This window comes from Arachis hypogaea, chromosome 15 (genome assembly GCF_003086295.3).
Source record: "Arachis hypogaea cultivar Tifrunner chromosome 15, arahy.Tifrunner.gnm2.J5K5, whole genome shotgun sequence".
Classification (NCBI taxonomy): domain Eukaryota; kingdom Viridiplantae; phylum Streptophyta; class Magnoliopsida; order Fabales; family Fabaceae; genus Arachis; species Arachis hypogaea.
The window spans coordinates 140016176-140042942 of NC_092050.1; the positions used below are offsets into that span (position 1 = coordinate 140016176).

Consider the following 26767-nt stretch of genomic DNA (forward strand, 5'->3'; position numbering starts at 1 on the left):
TTAGTTAAGTATGTTTCATCGTTTAGGTGATATAGTTCAGTTTAGAGTAGCATTTTGTACCCGATATTTTAGGCCATCTTTGTCAATATAATAGAAAATTAGAATAAACCGGTTTAGTAAAAATTTTGATTGTTTGGAAAACTTGATTTGGAATATCATTTTAGTTTTTCAAGAATAAACTAATTTAGTAAAAGTTTGAGTACTTAGAAAATTTGATTTGGAATATTATTTTATTTTTTGACTTTGTAAATAGAGTTTATTTTGTGGACCTGGTTAATGGAGTTTTGATTGTTTAAATATGATAGAGATTGTTGAAATAGAGATTGAAAAAGCAACAAAAAAAAGAGGATTATCCATGGACTAGCCCTATAATATTTGGTCCATGAGAGCTTTTGGCCCTGCAAAATTTTTTGAAAATTTGGCCTTATTGAGTATAGGGCCTTTTGTTCTTTTGGCCCTATAAAGTAGGACTAAAGCCCTATAGAGCCAAGCATATTGACACTAATACATGCAGGGGACAAAGAACATGTTTTGTGATTTGGTTCTCTCTCCGTGACAAACGTATGCAGCCTGCGTTTTTCCATTGGATAATTATTTTGTTTTTTGTTTCTCACAAAACGTAGCTCGCGTTTTGTAGGTCTGATCATGGTAGCTTCACATTTGTGCATAACACGTTATGCACCAACATACCAGCATATCACCATTTTTTAATCCATCCATAAATTAATTTCTAGTTAATTGATATTGGATTAATTTATTTTGTCGTTAAGTTGGTTGTCATTATATTTAGATTTTTTCTTTTGTTTAAAATATTATCTTCTAGTATTTGATTGGTGTCTATGTATATAGGAGATATGAAAAGAGTTGTACACATGGTGTTCGTATGTAGAAACATGAATTTTATACGGTGATAACAAAAACACAATATATGTTTTCAATGTCTTTTATTCAAGTTGGGACATAAATTTTAGGCATAAAATACTATTTGTTTTTTTTTACAATTTTATCAATTTTTTCTTTTTATATTTCCAATCCTATTCTTATATTTTTCTACTTTTGTTATCCATCAAGAACATCACTGCCACCTATTCCTTCCTTGATGACTCTATGCCTTTACCTCTGATCTGTCTCATTAGGTAAATAAAAATCACTTACATATTTCGGATTATTAAGTTGTAAAATGACATATTCTTGGAATAGTATTATATTTCGAAATTCGAACCATCACAAACTATAAATAAATTTTTAACTACTCTCCTTTAAATTTCAAACTCTTTTAGCATCTCCTGTCCTCTTCTCTTTTTCAGCGTCCCTCAATCTCTCTTTCAATTTTCTGCTTCTTTCATTGCTTTACCGGCTCGCATCCCGCTACGCCAACTCCAACCCCATTTGAGAATTAAACTATGAGGGAGCAATGTCATCATTTAATAATTAAATTAACCTGCTGTTTCTTAACATGTTAGCTAATAAACCCTTATATTATATTTATTTGACATTCCCCAGCGTTAATTGTCAACATCAAACTTTCATCTAAGTTTTGAAAATGATTCATTGAGACCATATAAGGAACACCATGACTGAGAGCAGAAGAAAATATTGGAATAGTTTACTTTAGTCTATATTTTTGGCTGTGTTATCAGTTATGGCTTTTAAGAGAATAGAATTTCTTAATTTTCTCAAATGATGTTGAGTATATTTTTTTATGACAATATTTTTTATATTGTTTTGTCCCATTTTAAAAATATATGATAAAAAATACACTTTACAATATTAATTTAATAATTATATTTGAAAGATGATAAAAATAGTTCAAATAATTTAAAATTATTTTATTTAATATTCAATAATTATTCTAGAATAATTATATAATATTAGATATAATAAGTATATAATTATATATATTATATGTTTAAACTTATAGATATTAAATTAAATAAAATAACTTTAGTTATTGTGTTTTAAACAATACCGTAATTTAAAAAAATTTGAAAGAATTTATTTCTTTTATGATCCTAATAATAATGTCTAACTAATGAAAGTATAATTACATATATGTTACCATCGCAAATATAGTACAATGAATATATTTACATTCTTAGATACTTCTTATTTTTTATATTAAAAATAAGAAGCGAAAAAAAAATTTGTCTTTTAAATTATAAAACAAAAAATATATACAAAAGACATGTAAAAAAAGGGTAAATTTCATTTTCTATATAGCAGTAATAGTGGAACAGACAAATTAGAAGAACTCGACAACAAATTTCATGTAATAAAATGAAATAGAATACAAGTCGATGAGAAAATCAAAGTAATACATGTAAGAAAAGAATTTCTGTTGGTATTATAAGTATATACTTATATTTGTTTATGCTATATATATATAATTGCAAATTCAAATACTCAAGACTTATATTTATATTTCTAAGGGGGTTATCCGGCTTCGGCATCACGATCTTGAAAGAAATTACTACTTCTGCACCTTGTAACACTAAAAGTTGCTGCCGGCGGTTTACCATTCGAAATCAAAGGAACCCTGAGCCGGCGACACTGAACAACCGGTGGATTGAATCGGCTGCTCTTGAACCTCCCAAACTTAGCCCTTATTCTAACATCCAAATCGACGGCCAAGTCATTGAAAATGCCCACACTCCTCTCCATGTTGTACTCAGCGATTTGCTTTGAGCCGAGTCGAATCGAGTTTTGTCCTTCGAACACGGCTTCTTGAAGGAGGGTCGTGTTCTTGTGACCTTGATCAAATGGCGCCAAGTTTACGGCAGCGAAATTCCTGTCTTTGTACCACGCGTATGCGGTGATCCTCCTATAGTACACCACCACGTTGTTGTTAGGGTTTCTTGCTGTGATGTTGACTTTGAATTTGTAGTTCAATGTGGTGTTGTTGTTGGTGAGATTGAATTGAGTGAGGGAAGCATTGGTTACTTGGAATTTGACAATTGATGGAGATATGATTATCCAAAATAGGAATATAGATAGAATGAAGCACAGGAATAGGGTGTAGAGTGTGACGAAGATGCAGCAAAAACTGCACCTGAATGATCTCAAACACATGTTGATGATGGTGATTTGTGATAGCTAATAACAATGATTGATAATTAATGATGAATGTGGTGTAACATTTTAGTGGATATATATTTGTAGAGGGTACCTTAGCTTATGATTGTACGTGAATATGGTGTGTAATTTCTTGAGATTTTTCTAGGGGATTTCCTTGTAATAATGTTACAAAGCATATAGAAGAAGCGTTGACTTTTGATTACCGAGTAAGGAACTCTTATTTTCAATGGGTTTGTCCATCAAGAAAGCTCTGCTCAAAGTGGAATAAGAGTATGAATAGGTAGACTTAGTCATAATTAAATATTCATATATAATTAGTATAAATAGATATTGATTAGTTCACTTACTCATATTAATCAACTTGGATTGGTAATGTGATTAGTTTATTTATCTACTTAAACAAGTGTCAGAAGTTTAAATTCTAATTTATATATGCATTAATATGTACAAATTATTAAGATTAAGAGAAAGTCTAAGAAATCAGTATTTTTATTAAAATTTGACTAACATAAAAAAAGTGAATAATTTCACATAATTAGATGTAATTTCATATTATTAAAATATTAATGATGACTAATAATAACTATAAATCACAAAACTAACTAACCTTATAGCACTCTTTAATTATTAATTTAGTTGTCCCATTTAATTTCCATTAACGTAACTCCGCCATTGCCAGAGAAAGACTTTTAAATGGAGTTCGGCTGTGATAAACTAGTCTTTTGGCCTGTTGAAATATATAATACCATAAACAAAAAAAAAAAAAAAGCAATATGTCTATTGATTTATTTTGTATAAATTAGATATTTATAATTATTTTAAAAAATCTTGAATTTAAATGCCAAATAACTTTTTTATTTATAAATGATATACAAAGGGTATTTTAGAAAATAACTAAATCAGTTTGATATCTCTATTTTATTATATATATAAAAGTTTCTAAAACAATAAAATTAAATAAATATGTAAATATAATTTATCTAAAGCTTCTAATAAATACTATATATAATAATTAATAATCAAAATAAAGCTCCCATGTTGACTTGATGGAGCAATCATGGGATTAAGCAAGGTTATTTGTTTGATCCTCCCCCAATTCAGTTTTGAAATTTAGTAATTTGGGATAAAATAGTATTCACTAGCTTATGCCACTATTATCCCATGAATCTGATGAACAAATTCAGAAACGTACATTGAATTTGTGAGGGAACATACTATATATATATATATATATATATATATATAGATAATATGAGTAAGTTTGTTAATCTTTTGGTATTTTGTAATAAAACACTGAAAGAATAAAAAAAAATAAAAATAAAAAATATTGTGTTTTGTGTTTTTTATTAAAAAATTATAAAAATAAAGTTAAATATATATTTATTATTGTCTATGAAAGATAAAAAACAAATAAGGATACGACAATAGCAAATAAAACAATAAAAGCTAAAATGATGATTAAATTTATGTATTTCATTGGGCTGAATTTATAAATTCGTGTGAGACTTCTTTGTTGTTATTATAGGCTAATATGAAAGAGTGGTTTAATACGTCCCTGTAAGTTGGAGGATGAAAAATATCAAGAAGAGCTTGTGAGATTAAGATGAAAGGGTTGAGGAGACAAAGATTCGGTGAAGATGTCAGCTAGCTGTCCAGAAGAAGAAATGTAGAGAAGTTTTATCACTCTAACTTGAATTTTTTATTGTCGGACCATATAACAATCAACCTCCAAATATTTGATCTGTTCATAAAAAATCGGATTAGCAACAATATAAAGGGTACTCTGATTATCATGATGCATGCATCTTTAGTAGTTTCTAGTTGTTATTTCTTTAAATAGTGGTAGTAACTTAGTGTTTTTGTTAGGAATTTCATACTTTTAATCTATATTCTTAGGGCTTGTTTGGGTGAGCTTTTGAGAAAAGATCTTTTTTCGAGTTATCTTTTTTTAAAAGATCTTATAGAGAAGTAAAAGTAATTTTATGTTTGGATATCTCATGTAAAAAGGTCTTTTTATCTATCAATTATGTTTGGGTATAACAATATAAAAGTACTTTTTTGTTCATTTATTACACGAAAAACATCTTTTTTTTTAAGGAAAAAAGATCTTTTAAAAAAAGATGTAAATTACAGCTTCTCAAAAAAGATCTTTTTTTGATTTTACTAGTGCTTTTACTATTACTACTAGAAATTTGCCAAACACATTAAAAAATAAAAAAAGATCTTTTTTCATTAAAAAAAGATCTTTTTTTAACAAAATAATGGCGCCCAAACATGCACTTAGTATTTCTTTCTATAAATTCAAGTTAGAGATTTTCCTTACTTTAATTGAAACTTTTGGTACTTTGATCAATGTTCTTTGGAGTTGTTTTATGCTTTTATAAGTGTAGGAAATGAAACAAAAATCAAAAGAACAAAGGAGGAAGCTAAGGACACGCTTTGGAATAAAGGACACACTTTGAAATTCAAGGACACACTTTTTCCAAATGCCAAAAGCAATACATTTGGGCTTGGAAGCTGTGCCGTTTGTAACACCCTAACTATTAAAGCTCACGCTTTCGGCTGCGCTACTCTGATAGCTCGGACATTACGACGACTTTTATACTATTTTATACTAAAATATGAGCCTGTTTAAAAGTTTAAACTGCAACATCGCTCCAAGGTACTTTTATTAGGTAACTTACATCCATACATACAATACAACTTACAAAACTCGCAAAGAGTATATACATACATATTATAAGCATTAACCAATACAATTCCTATCCCTCTTACAGCATGTATAAAGATAGAGGCGAGGGAACAATAAATAACAACTAAAGCAATATAGATCATCTCAACAATAATTAAATAAACTCTTCGTGACTCCTGCGTCCATATCCTGAAAGGGAAAAATTGTAGGGGGGTGAGAATATCATTCTCGAAAGGGTTCTCAGTAGAGGGTTTTTGGGAATTACCGTAATAGGATACATGAAAGTAAGCCATACCAGTGATTAATAACCGTCTTATACCTCTTTTCAAAAATAACGGTTTACAATAAAAGTGAAGTCTGAAATCTATTCTGAAAGAGGAACCGTTCAATTCTTAAAAACTCAAAAGCCTTTCAAAAGGGTTTATCTAGGCTAAACTAAATTAGCCTTTCATACTTTTCTAAACCAGAAACACAAAACCGAAACCAACCATCGGTCCATCTCGTTTCAACCACGGCCTTAGGCCTAAACAATACAACCAACAACCAGTCACCACAGTCCAATAGAGTCTCAGTCGCAAACACAAATAGGAAGGTTCAACCACAAATAAACAGTTATTGCAAGTAGAACAATTAGCAGTTAATCACAAGTAGTCACAAAGGCAAACCAAGTATAATACGCACACCCAAACAATGTCACATAGATGCATATGATGCATGCCTGTCCTAGTGGTTGATGATATCATCTGTCGGTTATATAGCCAACCCGACAAGTCCTGGTAGCTAACCATTGGACTGTCCCTCTGTCGTGCATCCCCAACTCGAGTTATTCTCGACCATCATCGTGATCATAATCATAATCCATATCCAACACCTCACTGGTGTATATTCACGGGGGCGAGCTCATCTGGGACTTTCACAGTGTCCGGCCACACTTACGACATAGGATCAGTAGAGTATCAAGTCTCAACCTGGAGCACGTGGTGGCTAGCCACTGCTTTCACCCAAGAAAACTCGTATCTCAGATAGGTGGAAGTGCAAAATCACAATATCAATATCACAGCATATATGCATTTATTCTCAGCCATAAATCAACATTCATTTTATCCATTCGGCTTGAATTCATGACTCACAGTCAGCCATCCGGCTCATGGTTCAATCCAGAACCAGCCAAAATTCATAATCATACACAGCCATTCCGGCTCATAACAAAACAGCACTTCGACCATCCAATATCATCAAATTCATAAAATCATTATTCAAAGCCATAAATCACTTTTTCTCAATTTACTCTGAAATCAAATTTCAGCTCTTTTCATCCTTGGCTTTAAAGATCTCATTTCTCAAATCATCTCAGGCTTATAAGCCACTTTTACTCAAAGTAAGTTCCCCTTTTAAAAACAATGCCACTCTCGGCATCCTCTTTCCAAAACTTCCATAACCATGGCAAGTTAAGGATTTATTTTGAAATATTCAAAATCATCCATCCAACAATGGGATTCTATTACAAAAGTTTCTCGGCAGAGTCTCAAGTCTTTAGGGGAGAATAACATAACTCATTTTCTCAAATTCACTTAAAATCATTAAAACCTTGGCTTCCTAATTTGAGTAATAAAATAGGATCTAAGCCAAACCGAGTCATATAATCAATTATTTCTTTCAAAGTCGTTTCCTTTACTTAAACAAAAACCAGCTTCCACCCCCATGAGAAATTCTAAAGCGTTTCAAACTGCTCAAAAATTCAGAACTCAAAGAGTACTTAAAACTTTTCCCAAAATATTTTAGAGTGAAGCTTGTCAATAGACTTTTAGGTTCTTTCAAAGTCACTGAAACTTCTCTAATTGAAACCCTCAAGTCAAATTCAAAGGTATAAACCATTTTCACATTTAAAACAGCCTTAAAGCATAAATTTCATCTCAATAACTTGTTCACAAGGGAAATATAATACGTTTCTTAAGAAACAAGACTAAATCACAATTTCTTTTTTAATAATTCATTTCGGAAGCATAAGTCATCCCTTTCTTAATAATTCAGATAAAATAGTAGAAGTCTTTAACTCATAAGTTTTCGAATAATGTTTCAGTAAAGTCCCAGATTCTACCGAAATTTCGGCAACACCTCCCCTAAAACTTGGACTCTGCCACCCTTTTCGGGTCCCATTCAAACCAATCCACAATCTTTATCAACGGTTCAAAACCCAAAATCAGTCCAAAAACAACTGAATCCAACATTCAACTTATTTTCATATTTCAAGGAACCCGTTTCAAAAATCAAATCATTATCAACCGATTAACTCATTTCCAATCTTTAAGGAAATCGTTCAGCAACAATTCTTATATCAAAACCGAATCAATTAAAGCAAACCAGGCTGAACCCAAAAGTGTATTCTATTTTTCACATTTTCAAGAAAATCAACTCAACTCAAATCAATTCCCAATGGATTAGACTCGATCTCAAATCTTTAAAAAGAATCAACTTCAAAAACATTTCGTTTCACAAAGCCGCACAACAATCCAGTCAAACAAACCTTCATTATCATTCAAGACAACCAAATAATACATAAGACTGATACAATCACCAATATGCATTGCCTCACATCAGTATCCATATGTAATAATTTCAATATATAAAATATAGTTTTCAAAAAAAGCCCCTATCTCAAAACGCAAAACCATAACCCGAACGCGTCACAGAGACCTTCTCTCTCAACCCGAAATCACCGACAACCAAAACCTCGGCTCCACTCGCTCTCTCTCAAGAGCAGAAACAGCTTCAACGCCACAAGTAAACTCGGATCCTAACTCTTAGAACCATCAACATTGTAAACACTTTATTACACGAAATAGAACACTAACGCAGGGCTTTCGAAATAGAAATACTTACTGAAACTAAGAAAGAATGGCTGAACCAAAACAGTGGCGGTCTCTGAGCCGGTTCGGCGACAGCCTGGCTGCCACCTCAAGCGGCAGCGGCGAGGAATTCTGATCACGACAACTGAAACCAACATGCAGAGGCTATAGTATTCTCGGAATTCAAAAAGGACCAAAGCTAATCACAAGACCCTTACCGCCACTAAGAAGAAGTGACTGAGCCTATTAGCGGCATTCCCGGCGGCGGTTCCGGTGGCCTCGGGACTGCTCCCGGTGACCAGAACAGCGGCAAGGATTCCTCTTCCTCCAACAGCAACAGCAGCGGCGTCTTCCGGCAACTACAGATCTACGGCAATAGTGCTGAAGCTTTAGCTAAGCACCGCAGAACAGCAGTTCGGCAGTGGCGGAGGTAGGTGGCAGTGACGGGAACCATCTCAGCCTTCTTCTTCACGCACGTCGGGCTCCTCCTTGTGCGTCTCTCTTGATGGCAGTAGCAGCAACTCCACCAGCCGAGGAACAGGGAGTGGTGGAGCTCAGCCACGGTGAGGCAGAGCAGCTCAACGAAGACACTGAGGCTTGGCAATGGTGACGGTGGCGTAGCTTCTAGACACGGCGCCTTCTCCCCTCCGGCCATAGCTCGCACCTTCTCCCTCTCCTGATCGCGATTCGCACGGCGGCGGCAAGCAGGGTTTGACGGCGGAACTCTAATGAAGTCGGGGCGCTGTGTTTGCCCCACACTTGCGAGCTCGACGGTGGCTCCAAGGTGGACCAGCGGTGGCCCGGGCAGCAGCGCGGCTCACCCATTCCCCCTGGTCGCAGCTCTGTTCCGTCTCTCCCTTTGGTCCGTTTCTCTTGGTTCCTTCTACTGTTGGTGCGCATCGAATTGGAGAAAGAGATAAAGGTCTACTGCTGCTGCTGAGTGTGGGGAAGGGAACCGGGTCGGGTAACGGGTCACTCGGTTAGGGTTTCATTATTTTGAAAATTAGGGTTAGGGGTAATTTGGTAAGTTCAAATAAAATTGGGAATAATATAATAATTGACACCCAAATTAAATTCAACACTAATTGTATATAGAAAATACTATTTTCTCATCAATTTTACAAATTATTTTCAATAAAATGTCCAAATCAAATAATTAGAAATAATATAATTAAATCATTTATCTTCGCAAAACAGCAGTATCAATATTTTAAAATATCAATTATTTAGTCCAAGTCATATAAAATCCTTATTATTTCACAACTATCAACTTTATAATTTGAATATAGAAAATAATTCAATAATTGTAAAATTGGATAATAATCTTAATTTATTTCAAATTCGGTCAATCAAAACTTGCTTTAATTTTCTTTAATAAGAAAATTTCTGAAATTAAACCTACAGTAATACTGAATTTGAAATTAGCTCATGATAGCCCTTTTTCAAAAGTTCTGGGTCTTACATTCTACCCACCTTATAACGTTACACAAGAAACAAAGCTACCACAACTCCTCATAACGTTACACACCTACCGCTTCACCTTCCATATACACATATCATGTCTTAAAGAACTAACGCATCGTGCTACTACATCTACAGATCGCGCACATGACATCTAAACAATTCTCGAGTCTACTCAGAAGGATACAAGATTTAGAACGGAGAGACAATTGTCAAGGGTAATGCTCGTAGATTTGAGAGATTGTATCCAATTCCAGATAAACAAGGATGCTCAAGCAATGAAGTTTGCTAGAATAATTCAATTGACAACTTCAAAGATAACCCTTGGATCAGAGAAATTCAATAGGATCAATAAGAAGAAAATCAGCGCATTAGTTTGAACAAATTCATGCTGAGTCAAACAAGTATGAGGTATATAGAAAAGAATATCTCAAACCCAAGACAAAGCTCACAGAACTTAAGAGCATGATTAAAATACTTCCGGATACATTTTTCATAAAAGAATCGAAAACTTGCAAAAAAAATCACTTCGCAGTCTGAAAGGGAAGTTAAACAACAAACATCCTTCAAGAGAGTAACAAAAGCATAAACGTAGCTTTGCTTTAATACAAATTTCATGTTGATGTAGATCATGTAGAGTTTTAAAAATAACATGTACACAGGTTTGGTTAAGCGCTAAAATATTTCCTCAAATATTTTAGAAAGATTGTTAGGCACACATTCTAACCAAAGAAAATCATAAAACTCGAAAGAAAATCCAAATGCTTGTTCAAAAATTTTCAAGGTTCATATTCAAACAAGCGTGTATAAAAATTATAGCAAGGACGAAAGAGTAAGTTAAACTCTATTTAGAAAAGAAAATTCGAGGTAAAAATTTGCTTATAAATTGGTAAAGGAAATAAGTGGTGCATTACGAACGGACAGGTTTCCGATAACTATGGAAGCTTCCCAAAACTCCATTTAAAATGGCGCATGCCAACTTTAAATCAACTTTGTCAAAATTGAACAATGGTTTCAATTACAATCAGGCAACAGAAAAATAGATTTGGTTTAGAACTTCTTCAAAAAGAATTCAAAACTTCAAAAAGTCCGAAACAAGACTCCAAAATTATATTTGAAATCACCCTCTCAGAAGGATATTCAGAAAATTAGGATGTACTTAAAAAGAGTCAAGCCATACAAAAAAGGATCTTAAATCAAGATAGTTCAAACAAAATCCACTAGGCATGAGACATCAAGCAAGCTTTCAATTGATCCAAAAGAATACAAAAGTCATAGGAAAAGACAACTCAATTATTAGTAATTTTTCAATGATAGATCTTTGACTAAAACTCTGGTAGAGACAATGAGAGGATAAACGATGCACTATTTTGAAACGAATCAAACTGACTCATATAAGAATGAGATTCACCAGAGAAGGGAAGTTGAGATTGATTGTAGTGTTCACAAGAGGTAGAAGAATAATTAAAATAGAATCAAGTATAACATTCATGAAGATGAAAAGCTTATGGGAGAATTAGTCCGCTCATAAGAAGAAAACTATGAGTCCAACATTTTCAAAAGAATCACAATGGCATAAACAATGTAGTATGCTAAACCAAACTCAAGCCAAAAATAATTTGGGTAAAGTTTATCAACGAAAGTCAATCGGAATAAAAGCGAAGGATCTCTTCTTTTCCAGAATTTCGAAAAAAAAAATACCAGGATACATAATCAAATAAAGATGTGCATTGGAACTATAGTAAAATTACTAGAAAGTCAAATTGTATTTTAAGCAAGTGCAGTTCCATAAACCAGTAAAAGTACAGGCGAGGCATCAGGAATAAATAGTTGTTAAATTGGATAAGGAATCTTCAAAGTTTCATATATAGATAAGTATATATCTAATCAACAGTAATTTTTATAAAAATCTCAAAATTGGCTGTAATCACTGTCAAATAAGAGAAAAACTGAATCAAAATTTTCTCTAAGAATGGACTCGGAATCCGGAGTTAAAAAGGCACAGCACATGAAGACAGTTCAAAAGTATATCAAAGAATACGTGATTCAAGAAGAACTCAAACAGAGGAAGATAGATGCAACAAGGATTCCAAACAAGCATATGCAATTAAGATCAAACAAGAATGCATATGAATAGAGGAATAGAGTTGAAAAATCAAACTACTTTTCAAAAGGATTAGCAAACAAGAACTTCAAGTTAGGATATGAAAGAATAGGTCGACTCGAACAAAATTCAAGACACACCACTGAATAGCCTCGAGAAATAGTTTCTATCGTTCCCAAAACTCGCGATTCGCTTTACTCAAAACTCGTATATCATCAATGATAACCCATTAGTGCTCTCATATACATAATTCGCTAGTATTAAGCCGGCCAAGCTTAATACCAAGAATTATGCAATGCAAGACTAACAGCGTTAATCAATAGACCGTCATGTGTATAAAGCTCTAATTCTCGTCATTCGACAAGATCTAATACATGACAAACGCTCAGAGTATGTAATTGAAGCATAGTCGGTCTATTCCTCAAGCTCTACAGTAAGGACCGCTCTGATACCATAATGTATCAAAGCTCACGCTTTCGGCTGCGCTACTCTGATAGCTCAGACATTACGACAACTTTTATACTATTTTATACTAAAATATGAGCCTGTTTAAAAGTTTAAACCGCAACACCGCTCCAAGGTACTTTTATTAGGTAACTTACATCCATACATACAATACAACTTACAAAACTCGCAAAGAGTACATATATATATATATATATATATATATATATATATATATATATATATTACAAGCATTAACCAATACAATTCCTATCCCTCTTACAGAATGTATAAAGATAGAGGCGAGGGAATAATAAATAATAACTAAAGCAATACAGATCATCTCAACAATAATTAAATAAACTCTTCGTGACTCCTGCGTCCATATCCTGAAAGGGGAAAATTGTAGGGGGTGAGAACATCATCCTCGAAAGGGTTCTCAGTAGAGGGTTTTTGGGAATTACAGTAATAGAATACGTGAAGGTAAGCCGTACCAGTGATTAATAACCATCTTATACCTCTTTTCAAAAATAACGGTTTACAATAAAAGTGAAATCTAAAATCTTTTCTGAAAGAGGAACCGTTCAATTCTTAAAAACTCAAAAGCCTTTCAAAAGGGTTTATCTAAGCTAAACCAAATTAGCCTTTCAAACTTTTCCAAACCAGAAACACAAAACTGAAACCAACCATCGGTCCATCTCATTTCAACCACGGCCCTAGGCCCAAACAATCCAACCAACAACCAGTCACCTCAGTTTAACAGAGTCTCAGCCGCAAACACAAATAGGAATGTTCAAGCACAAACAAACAGTTATTGCAAGTAGAACAATTAGCAGTTAATCACAAGTAGTCACAAAGGCAAACTAAGTACAATATGCACACCCAAATAATGTCACATAGATGCATATGATGCATGCCTGTCCTAATGGCTGATGATATCATCTGTCGGTTATATAGCCAACCCGACAAGTCCTGGTAGCTAACCATTGGACTACCCCACTGTTGTGCATCCCCAACTCGAGTTATTCTCGATCATCATCGTGATCATAATCATAATCCATATCCAACACCTCACTGGTGTATATTCACGGGGGCGAGCTCATCTAGGACTTTCACAGTGCCCGACCACACTTACAACATAGGGTCAGCAGAGTATCAAGTCTCAACCTGGAGCACATGGTGGCTAGCCACTGCTTTCACCCAGGGAAACTCGTATCTCAGATAGGTGGAAGTGCAAAATCACAATATCAATATCACAACATTTATGCATTTATTCTCAGCCATAAATCAACATTCATTTCAGCCATCCGGCTTAAATTCATGACTCACAGTCAGCCATCCGGCTCATAGTTCAATCCAGAACCAGCCAAAATTTATAATCATATACAGTCATTCCGGCTCATAACAAAACAGCACTTCCACCATCCAACATCATCAAATTCATAAAATCATTATTCAAAGCCATAAATCACTTTTTCTCAATTCAATTTACTCTGAAATCAAATTTCAGCTCTTTTCAGCCTTGGCTTTAAAGATCTCGTTTTTCAAATCATCTCAGGCTTATAAGCCACTTTTACTCAAAGTAAGTTCCCCTTTTAAAAACAATGCCACTCTCGGCATCCTCTTTCCAAAACTTCCATAACCATAGCAAGTTAAGGATTTATTTTGAAATATTCAAAATCATCCATCCAACAACGGGATTCTATTACAAAAGTTTCTCGGCAGAGTCCCAAGTCTTTAGGGGAGAATAACATAACTCATTTCCTCAAATTCACTTAAAATCATTAAAACCTTGGCTTCCTAATTTGAGTAATAAAATAGGATCTAAGTGAAACCGAGCCATGTAATCAATTACTTCTTTCAAAGCCGTTTCCTTTACTTAAACAAAAACCAGCTTCCACCCCCATGAGAAATTCTAAAGCGTTTCAAACTGCTCAAAAATTGTTTGTCTTGCAAAAATTCAGAACTCAAAGAGTACTTAAAACTTTTCCCAAAACATTTTAGAATGAAGCTTGTCAATAGACGTTCAGGTTATTTCAAAGTCACCGAAACTTCTCTAATTGAAACCCTCAAGTCAAATTCAAAGGCATAAACCCTTTTCACATTTAAAACAGCCTTAAAGCATAAGTTTCATCTAAATAACTTATTCACAAGGGAAATATAATACTTTTCTTAAGAAACAAGACTAAATTGCAATTTCCTTTTTAATAATTCATTTCAGAAGCATTAGTCATCCCTTTCTTAATAATTCAGATAAAATAGTAGAAGTCTTTAACTCGTAAGTTTCTGAATAACGTTTCAGTAAAGTCCCGGATTCTACCGAAATTTCGGCAACACCTCCCCTAAAACTTGGACTCTGCCACCCTTTCCGGGTCCCATCCAAACCAATCCACAATCTTTATCAACGGTTCAAAACCCAAAATTAGTCCAAAAACAACTGAATCCAACATTCAACTCATTTTCATATTTCAAGGAACCCGTTTCAAAATCAAATCATTATCAACCGATTAACTCATTTCCAAACTTTAAGGAAACTGTTCAGCAACAATTCGTATATCAAAACCGAATCAATTAAAGCAAACCAAGCTAAACCCAAAAGTGTATTCTATTTTTCGCATTTTCAAGAAAATAGACTCAACTCAAATCAATTCCCAACGGATTAGACTTGATCTCAAATCTTTAAAAAGAATCAACTTCAAAAGCATTCCGTTTCACAAAGCCGCACAACAATCCAGTCAAACAAACATTCATAATAATTCAAGACAACCAAACAATACATAAGACTGATACAATCACCAATATGCATTGCCTCACATCAGTATCCATATGTAATAATTCCAATATATAAAATATAATTTTCAGAAAAAGCCCCAACCTCAAAACGCAAAACCATGACCCGAACGCGTCACAGGGACCTTCTCTCTCAACCCGAAATCACCGACAACCAAAACCTCGGCTCCATTCGCTCTCTCTCAAGAGCAGAAACAACTTCAACGCCACAGGTAAACTTGGATTCTAACTCCTAGAACCATCAACATCGTAAACACTTTATTACACGGAATAGAACACTAACGCAGGGCTTTCGAAACAATAATACTTACTGAAACTAAGAAAGGACTGCTGAACCGAAATAGTGGCGGTCTCCGAGCCGGTTCGGCGGCAGCTCGGCAGCCACCTACCTCAAGCGGCAGCGGCGACAAATTCCGATCACGACAACCGAAACCAACATGCAGAGACTATAGTATTCTCGGAATTCAAAAAGGACCAAAGCTAATCACAAGACCCTTACCGTGACTAAGAAGAAGTGACTGAGCCAATTAGCGGCATCCCCGGCGGCGGTTCCGATGGCCACGGGACTGCTCCCGGTGACCAGAACAGTGGCAAGGCTTCCTCTTCCTCCAGCAGCAACAGTAGCGGTGTCTTCCGGCAACTATAGATCTCCGGCAACAGTGCTGAAGCTTCAGCTAAGCACCTCAGAGCAGCAGTTCGGCAGTGGTGGAGGTAGGCGGCAGTGACAGGAACCATCTCAGCCTTTTTCTTCATGCACGTCGGGCTCCTCCTTGTGCGTCTCTCTTGATGGCAGTAGCAGCAACACCACCAGCCCGAGAAACAGGGAGTGACGGAGCTCAGCCACGGTGAGGCAGAGCAGCTCAACGACAACACTGAGGCTCGGCAATGGTGACGGCAGTGCAGCTTCCAGACACATTGCCTTCTCCCCTCCGGCCATAGCTCGCACCTTCTCCCTCTCCTGATTGCGATTCGAACGGCGGCGGCAATGAGGGTTTGACGGCGGAACTCTGATGAAGTCGGGGCGCTGTGTTTCCCCCACACTTGCGAGCTCGACGGTGGCTCCAAGGTGGACCAGCGGCAACACGGGCAGCAGCGCGGCTCACCCATCTCCCTGGTCGCAGCTCCGTTCCATCTCTCTCTCTAGTCCGTTTCTCTTCGTTCCTTCTACTGTTGCTGCGCATCGAATTGGAGAAAGAGATAAAGGTCTGCTGCTGCTAGGGGTGTTCGCGGTGCGGTTTGGATCGGTTTGGATTTGCGGTTTTTTAAATAAAAAAAATAAATACATATAACAAGTCTTAACATCAAATTTTAAATAATCAACAATGACATAACAAGTCTTTACATATGTTAAAAAGCCAACGATAACATAACAATAAAAATAAAATTATAGGTTAGTTAAAATAAATAAATAAATAATATTTTAAACATAAAATATTTATTAAATAATAATAATACATGAATAATAGAAAAATGTATAACAAATTGAACATGTTATAAATATAATTGTAAATATAATAATAAAATAATAATATTATAGCACATTGTGCGGTTTGGATTGGATTGGATCGGTTATGAAAAGTAGATCCGAAATCCGATCCAATCCAGCGGTTTGCAAAAAATAGAATCCAATCAAATCCGAATTAGTGCGGTTTTAATCGGTTTTTGGTTTGGATTGGATTAGATGAGCGGTTTAATTTGGATCGGTTTGGATTTGAACACCCCTAGCTGCTGCTGCTGAGTGTGGGTGAAGGGAACCGGGTCGGGTAACGGGTCACTGGGTTGGGGTTTCATTATTTTGAAAATTAGGATTAGGGGTAATTTGGTAATTTCAAATAAATTGGGAATAATATAATAATTGAAACCCAAATTAAATCCAACACTAATTGTATATAGAAAATACTATTTGCTCATCAATTTTACAAATTATTTTCAATAAAATGTCCAAATCAAATAATTAGAAATAATATAATTAAATCCTTTATCTTCCCAAAACAGCAATATCAATATTTTAAAATATCAATTATTTAGTCCAAGTCATATAAAATCCTTATTATTTCACAACTACCAACTTTATAATTTGAATATAGAAAATAATTCAATAATTGTAAAATTGGATAATAATCTTAATTTATTTCAAATTCGGTCAATCGAAACTTGCTTTAATTTTCTTTAATAAGGAAATTTCTGAAATTAAAGTTACAGAAATACTGAATTTGAAATTAGCTCATGATAGTCCTTTTTCAAAAGTTCTGAGTCTTATACCGTTCAACGTAAAGATGCTGGCATCCAACGGCATTTGTGTATACGCATGCCCCATGCGTATGCACAATTGTTAAAATAAGTGAACTCATGCGTACGCATGCCCTATGCATACGCACAAGTGGTTATTTCAACAATGTCATGTGTACCAAGACCCCCGTTTTACGTCCTACACTAATTTTGTGACATCCCACGCTGAAGCAAAATAGAAGCATAATTTGTGCCATAAATTGAATTAATGTTGCAGGCGTCCCACGTTAACCACTTGGCATGCCACAGCAAGTAATAGAGGCCAATTTGGGCTAGTCTTTGAGAAGCAAAAATGTGTCTTTTAACCTCAATTTTCAGGCTTCAATTTTTTCATTCATTTCTCAAATTCTCCAAGGATTAAAATAGTGGATTAAGCCCAAGAATTCGATTTCAATTTGAATTTAATGTAATTTGAATTTGTGATTTAGATAAGTTATAAATAGAGGATGAAAGGGACATTTGGAGGGAGGATTCAGACTTCTTCTGCTCCACTCTTCTCCATTTTCTTATCTTTTATATTTTGTAAGCCATGAGTGGCTAATTTTCTTTTTATGGGAGAAAAGAGCTCTATTGAATTTAATGGATCAATTGTGATTTATTTTTTATCTTCAATTCATCTTCGTTCTTCACTAAAAGAATACAAGTCTATTGAAAGATAGTTTAAATCTCACTTGAATTCTATAAAAACTTGAACTTATCTTTCTCCCAATTCTTGTGAATTTGGGTTTAGGATTGATATATGACATAACCCATGACTTGATTTATGAAATTGTGTGGCTCTAAATCAGAGACCAATTTTCATCTCTTCTCATGAGCAATTAGATCAAGACATTGGCAATTGATCAAGTTAAGAGAGATTAAATTACCAAGACATTGAAATTTAATCACTTATGATTTACTAAGAGATCAATGATTGTATGATTGAAGATGAGATGAAAAATTATTTAATCCAGAGAATTCAATATCTCTGTACCCCAATGATCTTCTCTTATTCTATTATTCTCTTTCTTTATTAATTGCTTTCAATTAATGCTTATTTTCATTGCTTCATTTACATTCTTGCAATTTATTTTTCTTCCAATTTACTTTCACAGTATTTACATTCTAGCAATTTAAATTCCCAACAATTTATATTTATGTTCTTTATTTTCAAGTCATTTATTACTTCCATTTACTTATTGTTTAAGTCATTTACATTTCATGTTTCTATTGTCAATTGTTCCTAATCAAACTATGAATTATCTGACTAGAATACTCAATCAACCATTGCTTGCTTAATTCCTTAATCCTCGTGGGATCGACACTAACTCACCTTGAGTTTATTACTTGGTACGACCCGGTACACTTACCGGTATTTATGCGAGATTGTAAAAATTCCGTATCATATCATAATATAAAACTAGTGGTCGGATTGGAGAGATGCGTAAAAATTATAACACATTGAGTATCCATTGAAGTTCACAAGTTGTGTTGGCAAGTGTACGATATTCTACTTCGGTGGATGAGCGGACAAATGTGATTTATTTCTTAGTCTTCCAAGAGACTAAAGAACTGTCCAAAAAGAAACAATAGCCTGTTAAAGATCACCGAGTGTTAGGACATCCAGAACAATCAGAGTCACTAAAGCTAAGAATCTGAATTTTTGAACTTCTAGAGAGAAAAATTCCTTTTCTGCGGCTACCCTTAAAGTAACTCAATACTCGCTTTGCGGCTTGAAGATGAGACTGAGTAGGAAACGCCATAAATTGACTTAATTGTTGTGTTACACACAAGATGTCTAGTCTCGTGGTGGTAAGATATATGAGGCGACCAACCAAACGTCGATAGACAAAGGGATCCGAGAGAAGGGGGTTGTCATCCTGATGAAGTTTTGTATCACTATCCATGGGAATTGAAGCTGGTTTGACACTTAACAAACCAGAGTCTTCTAAAAGATCAAGACAAAAATTTTTGAGAGAATTTTTTTTTTCGGTTTGAACAACTTTGATACCCAAAAAATATTTCAAAGGATCCAAATCTTTAATTTTGAAATGTTGGTTCCAAATTATTTTAAAAGCAGCAAATTCAGAAATAAAATTTTCAATTATAATAATATCATCAACGTAAACTAGAAGAATAGAGATTTTAGCACCAATAAATTTAACAAACAAACTATAATCAGAAATAGTCTACTGGTATCCATGAGATAGTAAAAGACTGGAGAGTTTTTCATACCACATGTGACTAGATTGTCGTAAAATGTATAAAGATTTCAACAATTTACAACATTGATTTGGGAGAGTTGGCACAATTTCAAGGGGCAGAGATATATAAACATCTTCCGAGAAGTTACTGTTCAAGAAAGCATTATTGACATCTAGTTGGTGTATAAACCAATGCTTCATGAATGCCAAAACCAGGACTAATTTGATAGTAGTAGCCTTGACAACAGGAGAAAATGTCTCTAAAAAATCAACACTTTTAATCTGAGTGAATTCCTTAGCCACAAAACGCATTTTATATCTATCAATAGAACCATCTGACTTACGTTAGTTTGATTTGGTAAACCCACTTACAGTCAATCAACTTGATACTTGCATGACAATTAATAAGATATCAAATTTTATTCAACTCAAGAGCATCCAGTTCATCTTTCATGGCACTACGCCAACTAGAATGATTGTTGGCGTTCTTGAAAGACTTTGATTTAACTATTCAGATTAGATAAAGACACATTGAGGAAGAGAAATTTGTGCATGTGAGAGAAAAATTACAAACATAATCTTAAAGGTAAGTTGGTGGTTAACGAGCTCGGTGGCTGTGACAGAAAAGAAGGGGCTTCTCTAATGAAGGAGACGGTGATGATGGGCCTGATAGAGAAAAGGATCTGGAAGGAGATGATGGTGTTGTGTTGGATATAGAGAATTGAGATGTGTCTTGGTTTGGTGAGACTTCGGTCGAGACTAAAGGAAGAACGAGAGATGTTAGTGGTGTAGGTGAAGATGAAATATCAAAATAGATAGGTTAGTGGAAATGAGGTGTGGGTCAATAGGAATAGCCGAATAGGTTCTGACCCAAAAGAAAGACTAACTGAATTTTGTTTTTGAGGTATGTTTGATGATGTTGGGGTGGGCGTATAAAATTGGACATTTTTTGTGATTAAGGACAAGAACATTTCATAAAAAATTACTTTTTTAAAAATCTCAATTTTTTTAGCTTCTAAAATATAAATAATATATCGTTTAAAACTATGTTAAAAATTAATATACAGTTTTTTTTGGCTCTTAGATCAAATTTTGATCTATTTGCCATTAGGGTAGAAACAAAACATAAGCAGGTCATAATAATTTGGTGGATGATTAAAAAAAACCTCAAATGGCATTTTAGAATTAATTGCAGATGATAAAATCGATTAAGTAAATAAACAGCATGATTAACGACATAAGATAAAAAATATGATGGTTAATTAGATTAAAACATAAGAGCATGAGCTATATTTAAAATATGTTGATACTTGTGTTCTATCTTTTCATTTTGTTGAAAGGTTTCAATACAACTTCGTTGATGAATAATGTCCTTTAAAGCATAAAAATCATGTAAAATGAATTTTGATCTATTATCGGAACGGATATTTTTTACTTTAAAGTTGAATTGTGTTTCAACTAAATTAATAAAATTATTTACATAATTTTGCACTTCTCTTTTTTATTTTAATAAAATAATCCATGTAAAGTGACTAAAATCATTAACAATAGTTAAAAAATATCTATTATATCTATTAGCCATTATATATTACTAATTTTATAACCAAAATGTGCCACATGTCACTCTCTTATTATAATTGAAATAAAAAAATTTTCTTCCAAAATTAGAGAGTTCTCTCCTCCTTCCCCTCTCTCTTTCTCCTCCTTCACCTACTCTATTTTTCTTATTCCTATATCCACTCTATCTCTTTTATATACATTATAAATAACTAATTATAAATTTAACAACAAAAATGTATAATATTATATTCTCTAATTGCAATTAAAATTAAATAAAAATTGAAATATTGAAATTAAAATATAACTATATTATATTACTAATTTAACAACCAAAATGTCACATGATACTCTCATTAAAATTAAGATGAAATATTTTCTCCAAAATTAATAAATTCCCTTCCTCCATAGTCTTATCTACCTCTCTCTCCTTCTCTATTATTTCTCTCTACCCTTTCCACTCTATATATAATTTATAATTTATATTTGATATTACTAATTTGATAAACTAAAATGTATCACGTGGTATTCTTTCATTACAATTATAATAAAATCTTTCCCTCCAAAATTAACAAACTCACTCTCTCCTTTTTCTTTATCTTTTTCTCTTATTCTCTATCTCTTTTTATATTTCTATTCTACAAGAAATAAAATTAATAAAATAACATAATTCAAATAGATTCACAAAATTATAAAATATATATTAAATTTATAATTAAATATAATTAAAAATAATTCCGTAATATTATTTACATAAATACTTTATTATTGTATGCATATTTTTTTAGTTTTAAATTTGTATCGTTTATTTTTTTAATTTATATTTTCACTTCTATTTTTTTAAATATTTATTACATATAATTTAGCTGTTAGGGACTTTTTCTCATATGATCTTTTTGTAAAAATAGTTTGATTCAATAAATATTAATTTTTTTTGTCATAATCTATAAATTAAGATAAAGTCGACGTAGTTTCAAAAGATTTATATTCCCATAATAACATTACGAGCAAAAATACTAGTTAATGATTAATTTTGAAACTCATATCTTTTTAACATCAACAATGCGTTCATAGTTCTTAGGTAACTCCAATGGTCTTTTGCCTTGGTTATTGATAGATATTCTATTCATAATCACAATGCACAACCAAATCTCCTACCAGGTCTCTGGTTCTCGACACTTGAGAACCACCGATCTGCTTCTGCAATGCCTTCAACACCGCCATTATTTCAGCAAATTTGGATCTCTGCAGTACTTAACACTATCATCCAGTCACAACCCATCCTAATAAATAGTACATGAACAACCTAATTTCATTATGATGCTAAGATTGATTCCTCAAAGTTTATAGCAGCATCAACCATATTCTATCTTGTTTGAGATCAATTCATTTTATGTTTATTGGTCTAATCTGAAGAGTGATTTTTGTGAAAGTAGCTATTATTCACTTCCATCTAAAACTGAATCTGAAGCTTATAATCGAATGGTGGGTTCAACTAGAAACCAAATACGCTGACAAAATATTAAATCAAGTGTCTCGCAATTATTTCAAAGGGACAAACTGAAATCCAAGTATAAAGGAAAATTCATACTAGAGATCTTCAATATTGTCTGTGCCAAAAGAAATTGTATTAGCATTCAAAAATATTCTACAAGAACAAATGCAATTTCAATCTGTACAACATTGTTTCACTTTTAATTCTTTATTCTAACCCCACTCATCACAATGCAGAGAAGATTTAGAAAATACCAAAGAAATAGGTGTAGAAATAGTTGTGCTTGGCATTAGAATCACCAAATCTTTCATGACAGGTGTAGCTGATAACAGACAACAAAACTCCAAACCATGTTTTAATAATAAGATTTTCAACATGATTTTAAAGAAGAACAATGTAATAATCCCTATATAGGATTTTTAACCAAGAAATAATGAAATAACTCAATTAAGCATTAACTGCTGAGTAACATTAGTTATGAAAATGAACAAGGGTTTTAAGATAACATTAATTACAACTGTACATTAATTATGGAAATGAACATAATGTACATATTTTCAATTGATTTCTAAGAATTAAAGCCGAGTAACATTAATTATGAACATGAACAAAGCTTTTAAGATAATTCATATTTGAACTAAATTAGCCAAATTCCTAGAAATTCCTTCTTGCACAACCTTTTTTATTTGAAACATCAAGTGTAATCACAGACTTAGTATACAGGTTTCTTCACCTATGATCACATTTTGAAAAATAGCAAAAATGTTGAAATTGTCAACAAAAAAAGTGGGGTCATGCATTTAGTATATGTATTTGTTTCAAAGATGGCAGTGAAAATCATAAATCCATGTCATTAATCTTGCCACCGCAGTCTTTTAGAAGAATTCTAAGAAGATTCAGTCAAATAAAGCACAGTTGCTCAGCAGACAAATCATGAGCTCTTAATTACTATCAAGAAATCTTAAGCACTAAGCCACCAGTTACAACTAGGAAAATCCGCCGAAACAGGATGCATGATAGCCATGGTAACAAAGACTCAAAAATCAGCCAATAACACAAGTTCACAATTAATTCAATAACAATGAGATAACCAAAATCAAGGTGATAGTGAGTTCATGGCATTTCCCAAATCCTCCAACCCAATAGATATAAAATTTACCAAGTTCTGTACAAATTTTGACAACAGAAAATTTATTAATTTGAGTTGATTTATTTCTCCTTAGTGTCTTTTCAATAAGCCTCTAGCAATCATTTCATGAAAATGTTTCAGCGCTTGATCATTTTCACCTTTTTCCAACAGAGCACGAATAGTTGTTTCGTAAGTTACAGCATCCGGAGAGCAACCATTATCTTCCATTTCCAACTTTAAGGCCAATGCTTCATCAAGTAGGCTCTCTTTGCAGAGCCCCTTTATCATAACAGTGTATATCCTTGTGTTTAGGTGATAGCTTTTAATGGAAAGATCTTGAAAAATCTCTTTTGCATTTTCAAGTCTTCCATTTTTGCACAGGCCTTCTATAAGTATGGTGTATGTAAATATATCTGGATCAATGCCACTCTCTTTCATTTGATTGAATAACATAAGTGCCTTGTCATGTTGTTTGTTATTGAACAAAGCATCCATCAAAGAACTGTAAGTGACTATATCAGCGGGTTGACCTCGATCATGCATCTTTTCAAGAAGCTCCAAGGCGCAAAGGATTCTCCTTGATTTTCCCAAGCCATCAATTAGAGTATTGTAAGTTACCGTGTCAGGAACCAAGTTCTTGTGACGCATCTCTTCGAAGAGATTCAAGGCATCATCCATCATTTTACTTTTGCAGAAGCCATTAATCATGATATTGTAACTCCGAACATTAGGAAACACTCTATTCTCGGCCATTGTGTTGAATATATATTTTGCCTTATTTACCTGATTAACCAAACAATATCCATCCATTAAGCTGGTATAAGTAACCACATCTGGTTTCACACCATGTTTTGCCATTACAGCCAATACACTCTTAGCATCTTTGATCTTTCCTTCCTTGCATAGCCCATCAACCAAAGTATTATAGGTATAAACATTAGGAGTAATGTTTCTAAGCACCATATCACTTAACAAATCAATGGCTTCCTTATATTGACCCACAAGACACAATCCAAAAATGAGAGAACTGTATGTGATAACATCGGGAGTGATTCCCTTAGCAAGCATTTCAGAGTATAAATGAAAAGCATCACTTACAAGTGTATCCTTGCAGAGGCTATCAATAATTGCGCTGTACATGAAGACATCAGGAGCAATGCCATACCGTGGGATGTTTCTCAACACTTGAATAGCAGCTGATGTGTGTCCGGCCTTACAGAGGCCATTGATCAAGGTCCCATAAGTGACTTGGTTGAAGTGAAATCCATGAGCCAGCACTCCGTCATGAAAGTGCAGTGCTTTTTCAACATTACCACAGAGACAGAGACCTTTAACGAGTGTATTCAATGTTACCGTATTAGGTTGATAATCCATTCTGAAAATCTTGGCCAATACAGAGAAAGCAAGCGTCATACGACCCATGCCGCAGCAACAATTGATTAAGATATTCAAAGTGACTATGCTGGGCGCAATTCCCCTGGCTTGCAATTGCTGAAAAAGGGAAGCGGCGGCGTGGAAATGGTTGGTCTTGGCAAGAGACCCCAAAATCTGGTTAAATTGGATGATGGGAGGAGTACGACGCATAGAGAGCATGCGAGTGAAGGAATCAACAGCTTCATCAACTTGGCGAGTGGATGGGGGCACAGAATGAGAGTGAAGGGATGAGAATGAAGATGAAGAGGAAGGGAAGGAAACAAAATTAGGGATTTGGAGAAGAGAATACCTAAAAATGAAAGTGATCGTTGAGGTTGAGGATGACAACATTTTAGTGATTCCCACTTTCGCTGTTAAGTTTGAGGGAGAGCTCTCTGCTCTCTGGTCGAAGACATAGACGACTAGACGTTGCTATCTCTGCGGAAATAGTTTTCTCAATTGTTTCTGGGTATGGGACTATGGGTACGTCTAAGACAAGGACAACAAACTTTATGCAGCGCATTACATGCGTTACTTTTATATAAATTATTAGATTTTATTAAAAAATTAAAATTAATATAAAAATAAAGTATTGATGAATTTTGATTAATATAAAATATTTTAATATATAAATAAATATTTTTTATATATAATATTTTAAATAATAATATAATTTTTAATTTTTTAAATAAATAAATATAAAATACAGAAATATAAAAAATTGAGTAATTTTTGTTTATTAAAATTAATTATTATATAATAAATTTTTTATAATATTTAAAAATTATATTAAAATAATATTTTAAACTACATCATAAAAATATAATATAATTAAATTTTATATTATTCGATAAATAATTAAATTATTATATTCAAAATTTATTAATTAATTATTTTTATTAAAAATATTATTATATAATCTAACTTTTTATTAAAATATTTGTAAAATTTAAAATATTCACAATTTTTTTAAATTTATTTTTTATTCTTTTGCATTATTTTTCAACGTTACAATTTCAACCAATTACCAACTAGTATTAACTTTTTACATCGACTGTTCATTGTTTTCGATAATCTTAAGTTTTAAATTTTAAATTTTAAATTCTATATCTTATTTTATTTTATTTTCAAATTTTTTTACTTGATTTTTGAATATTTTTATTATTTTTAATTTTAAATATTTTTAATAAAATTTTCTTTTCCTACATTTTCTAAACCAAACAACAAAAAATTTAATTTTTTATGCATTTTTTTTCCCTACATTTTCTTTTGGGTTAAGTATGATTCTG

At 33.3% G+C, this 26767-nt stretch overlaps 2 protein-coding genes and 1 long non-coding RNA gene across 4 annotated transcripts; all 3 read right to left on the bottom strand.

Moving 5' to 3' along the window:
* Positions 1-2315: 2315 nt before the first annotated feature.
* Positions 2316-3174, bottom strand: LOC112747193 (NDR1/HIN1-like protein 10). The gene has a single exon (XM_025795177.3). The coding sequence runs from the start codon at positions 3067-3069 to the stop codon at positions 2434-2436; it is 636 nt and encodes a 211-aa protein (XP_025650962.1). The 5' UTR covers positions 3070-3174; the 3' UTR covers positions 2316-2433.
* A 2531-nt stretch (positions 3175-5705) lies between these two features.
* LOC112750903 (uncharacterized) lies at positions 5706-9572 on the bottom strand. The gene is made up of 3 exons (XR_003176072.3): positions 8832-9572; positions 8648-8758; positions 5706-5956 (listed from the first exon to the last, which is right to left on the bottom strand). It is a non-coding gene; the product is annotated as an uncharacterized lncRNA (long non-coding RNA).
* Positions 9573-24057: 14485 nt separating this feature from the next.
* LOC112750904 (uncharacterized) lies at positions 24058-25980 on the bottom strand. 2 transcript variants are annotated; one of them, XM_025799823.3, is made up of 2 exons: positions 25789-25963; positions 24058-25687 (listed from the first exon to the last, which is right to left on the bottom strand). In XM_025799823.3, the coding sequence occupies exon 2, from the start codon at positions 25656-25658 to the stop codon at positions 24156-24158; it is 1503 nt and encodes a 500-aa protein (XP_025655608.1). In that variant the 5' UTR covers positions 25659-25687; positions 25789-25963; the 3' UTR covers positions 24058-24155. The 2 variants fall into 2 exon arrangements, with proteins under 2 accessions (XP_025655608.1, XP_025655607.1); XM_025799822.3 differs by having other exon boundaries at positions 24058-25980.
* Between the last annotated feature and the right edge of the window lie 787 nt (positions 25981-26767).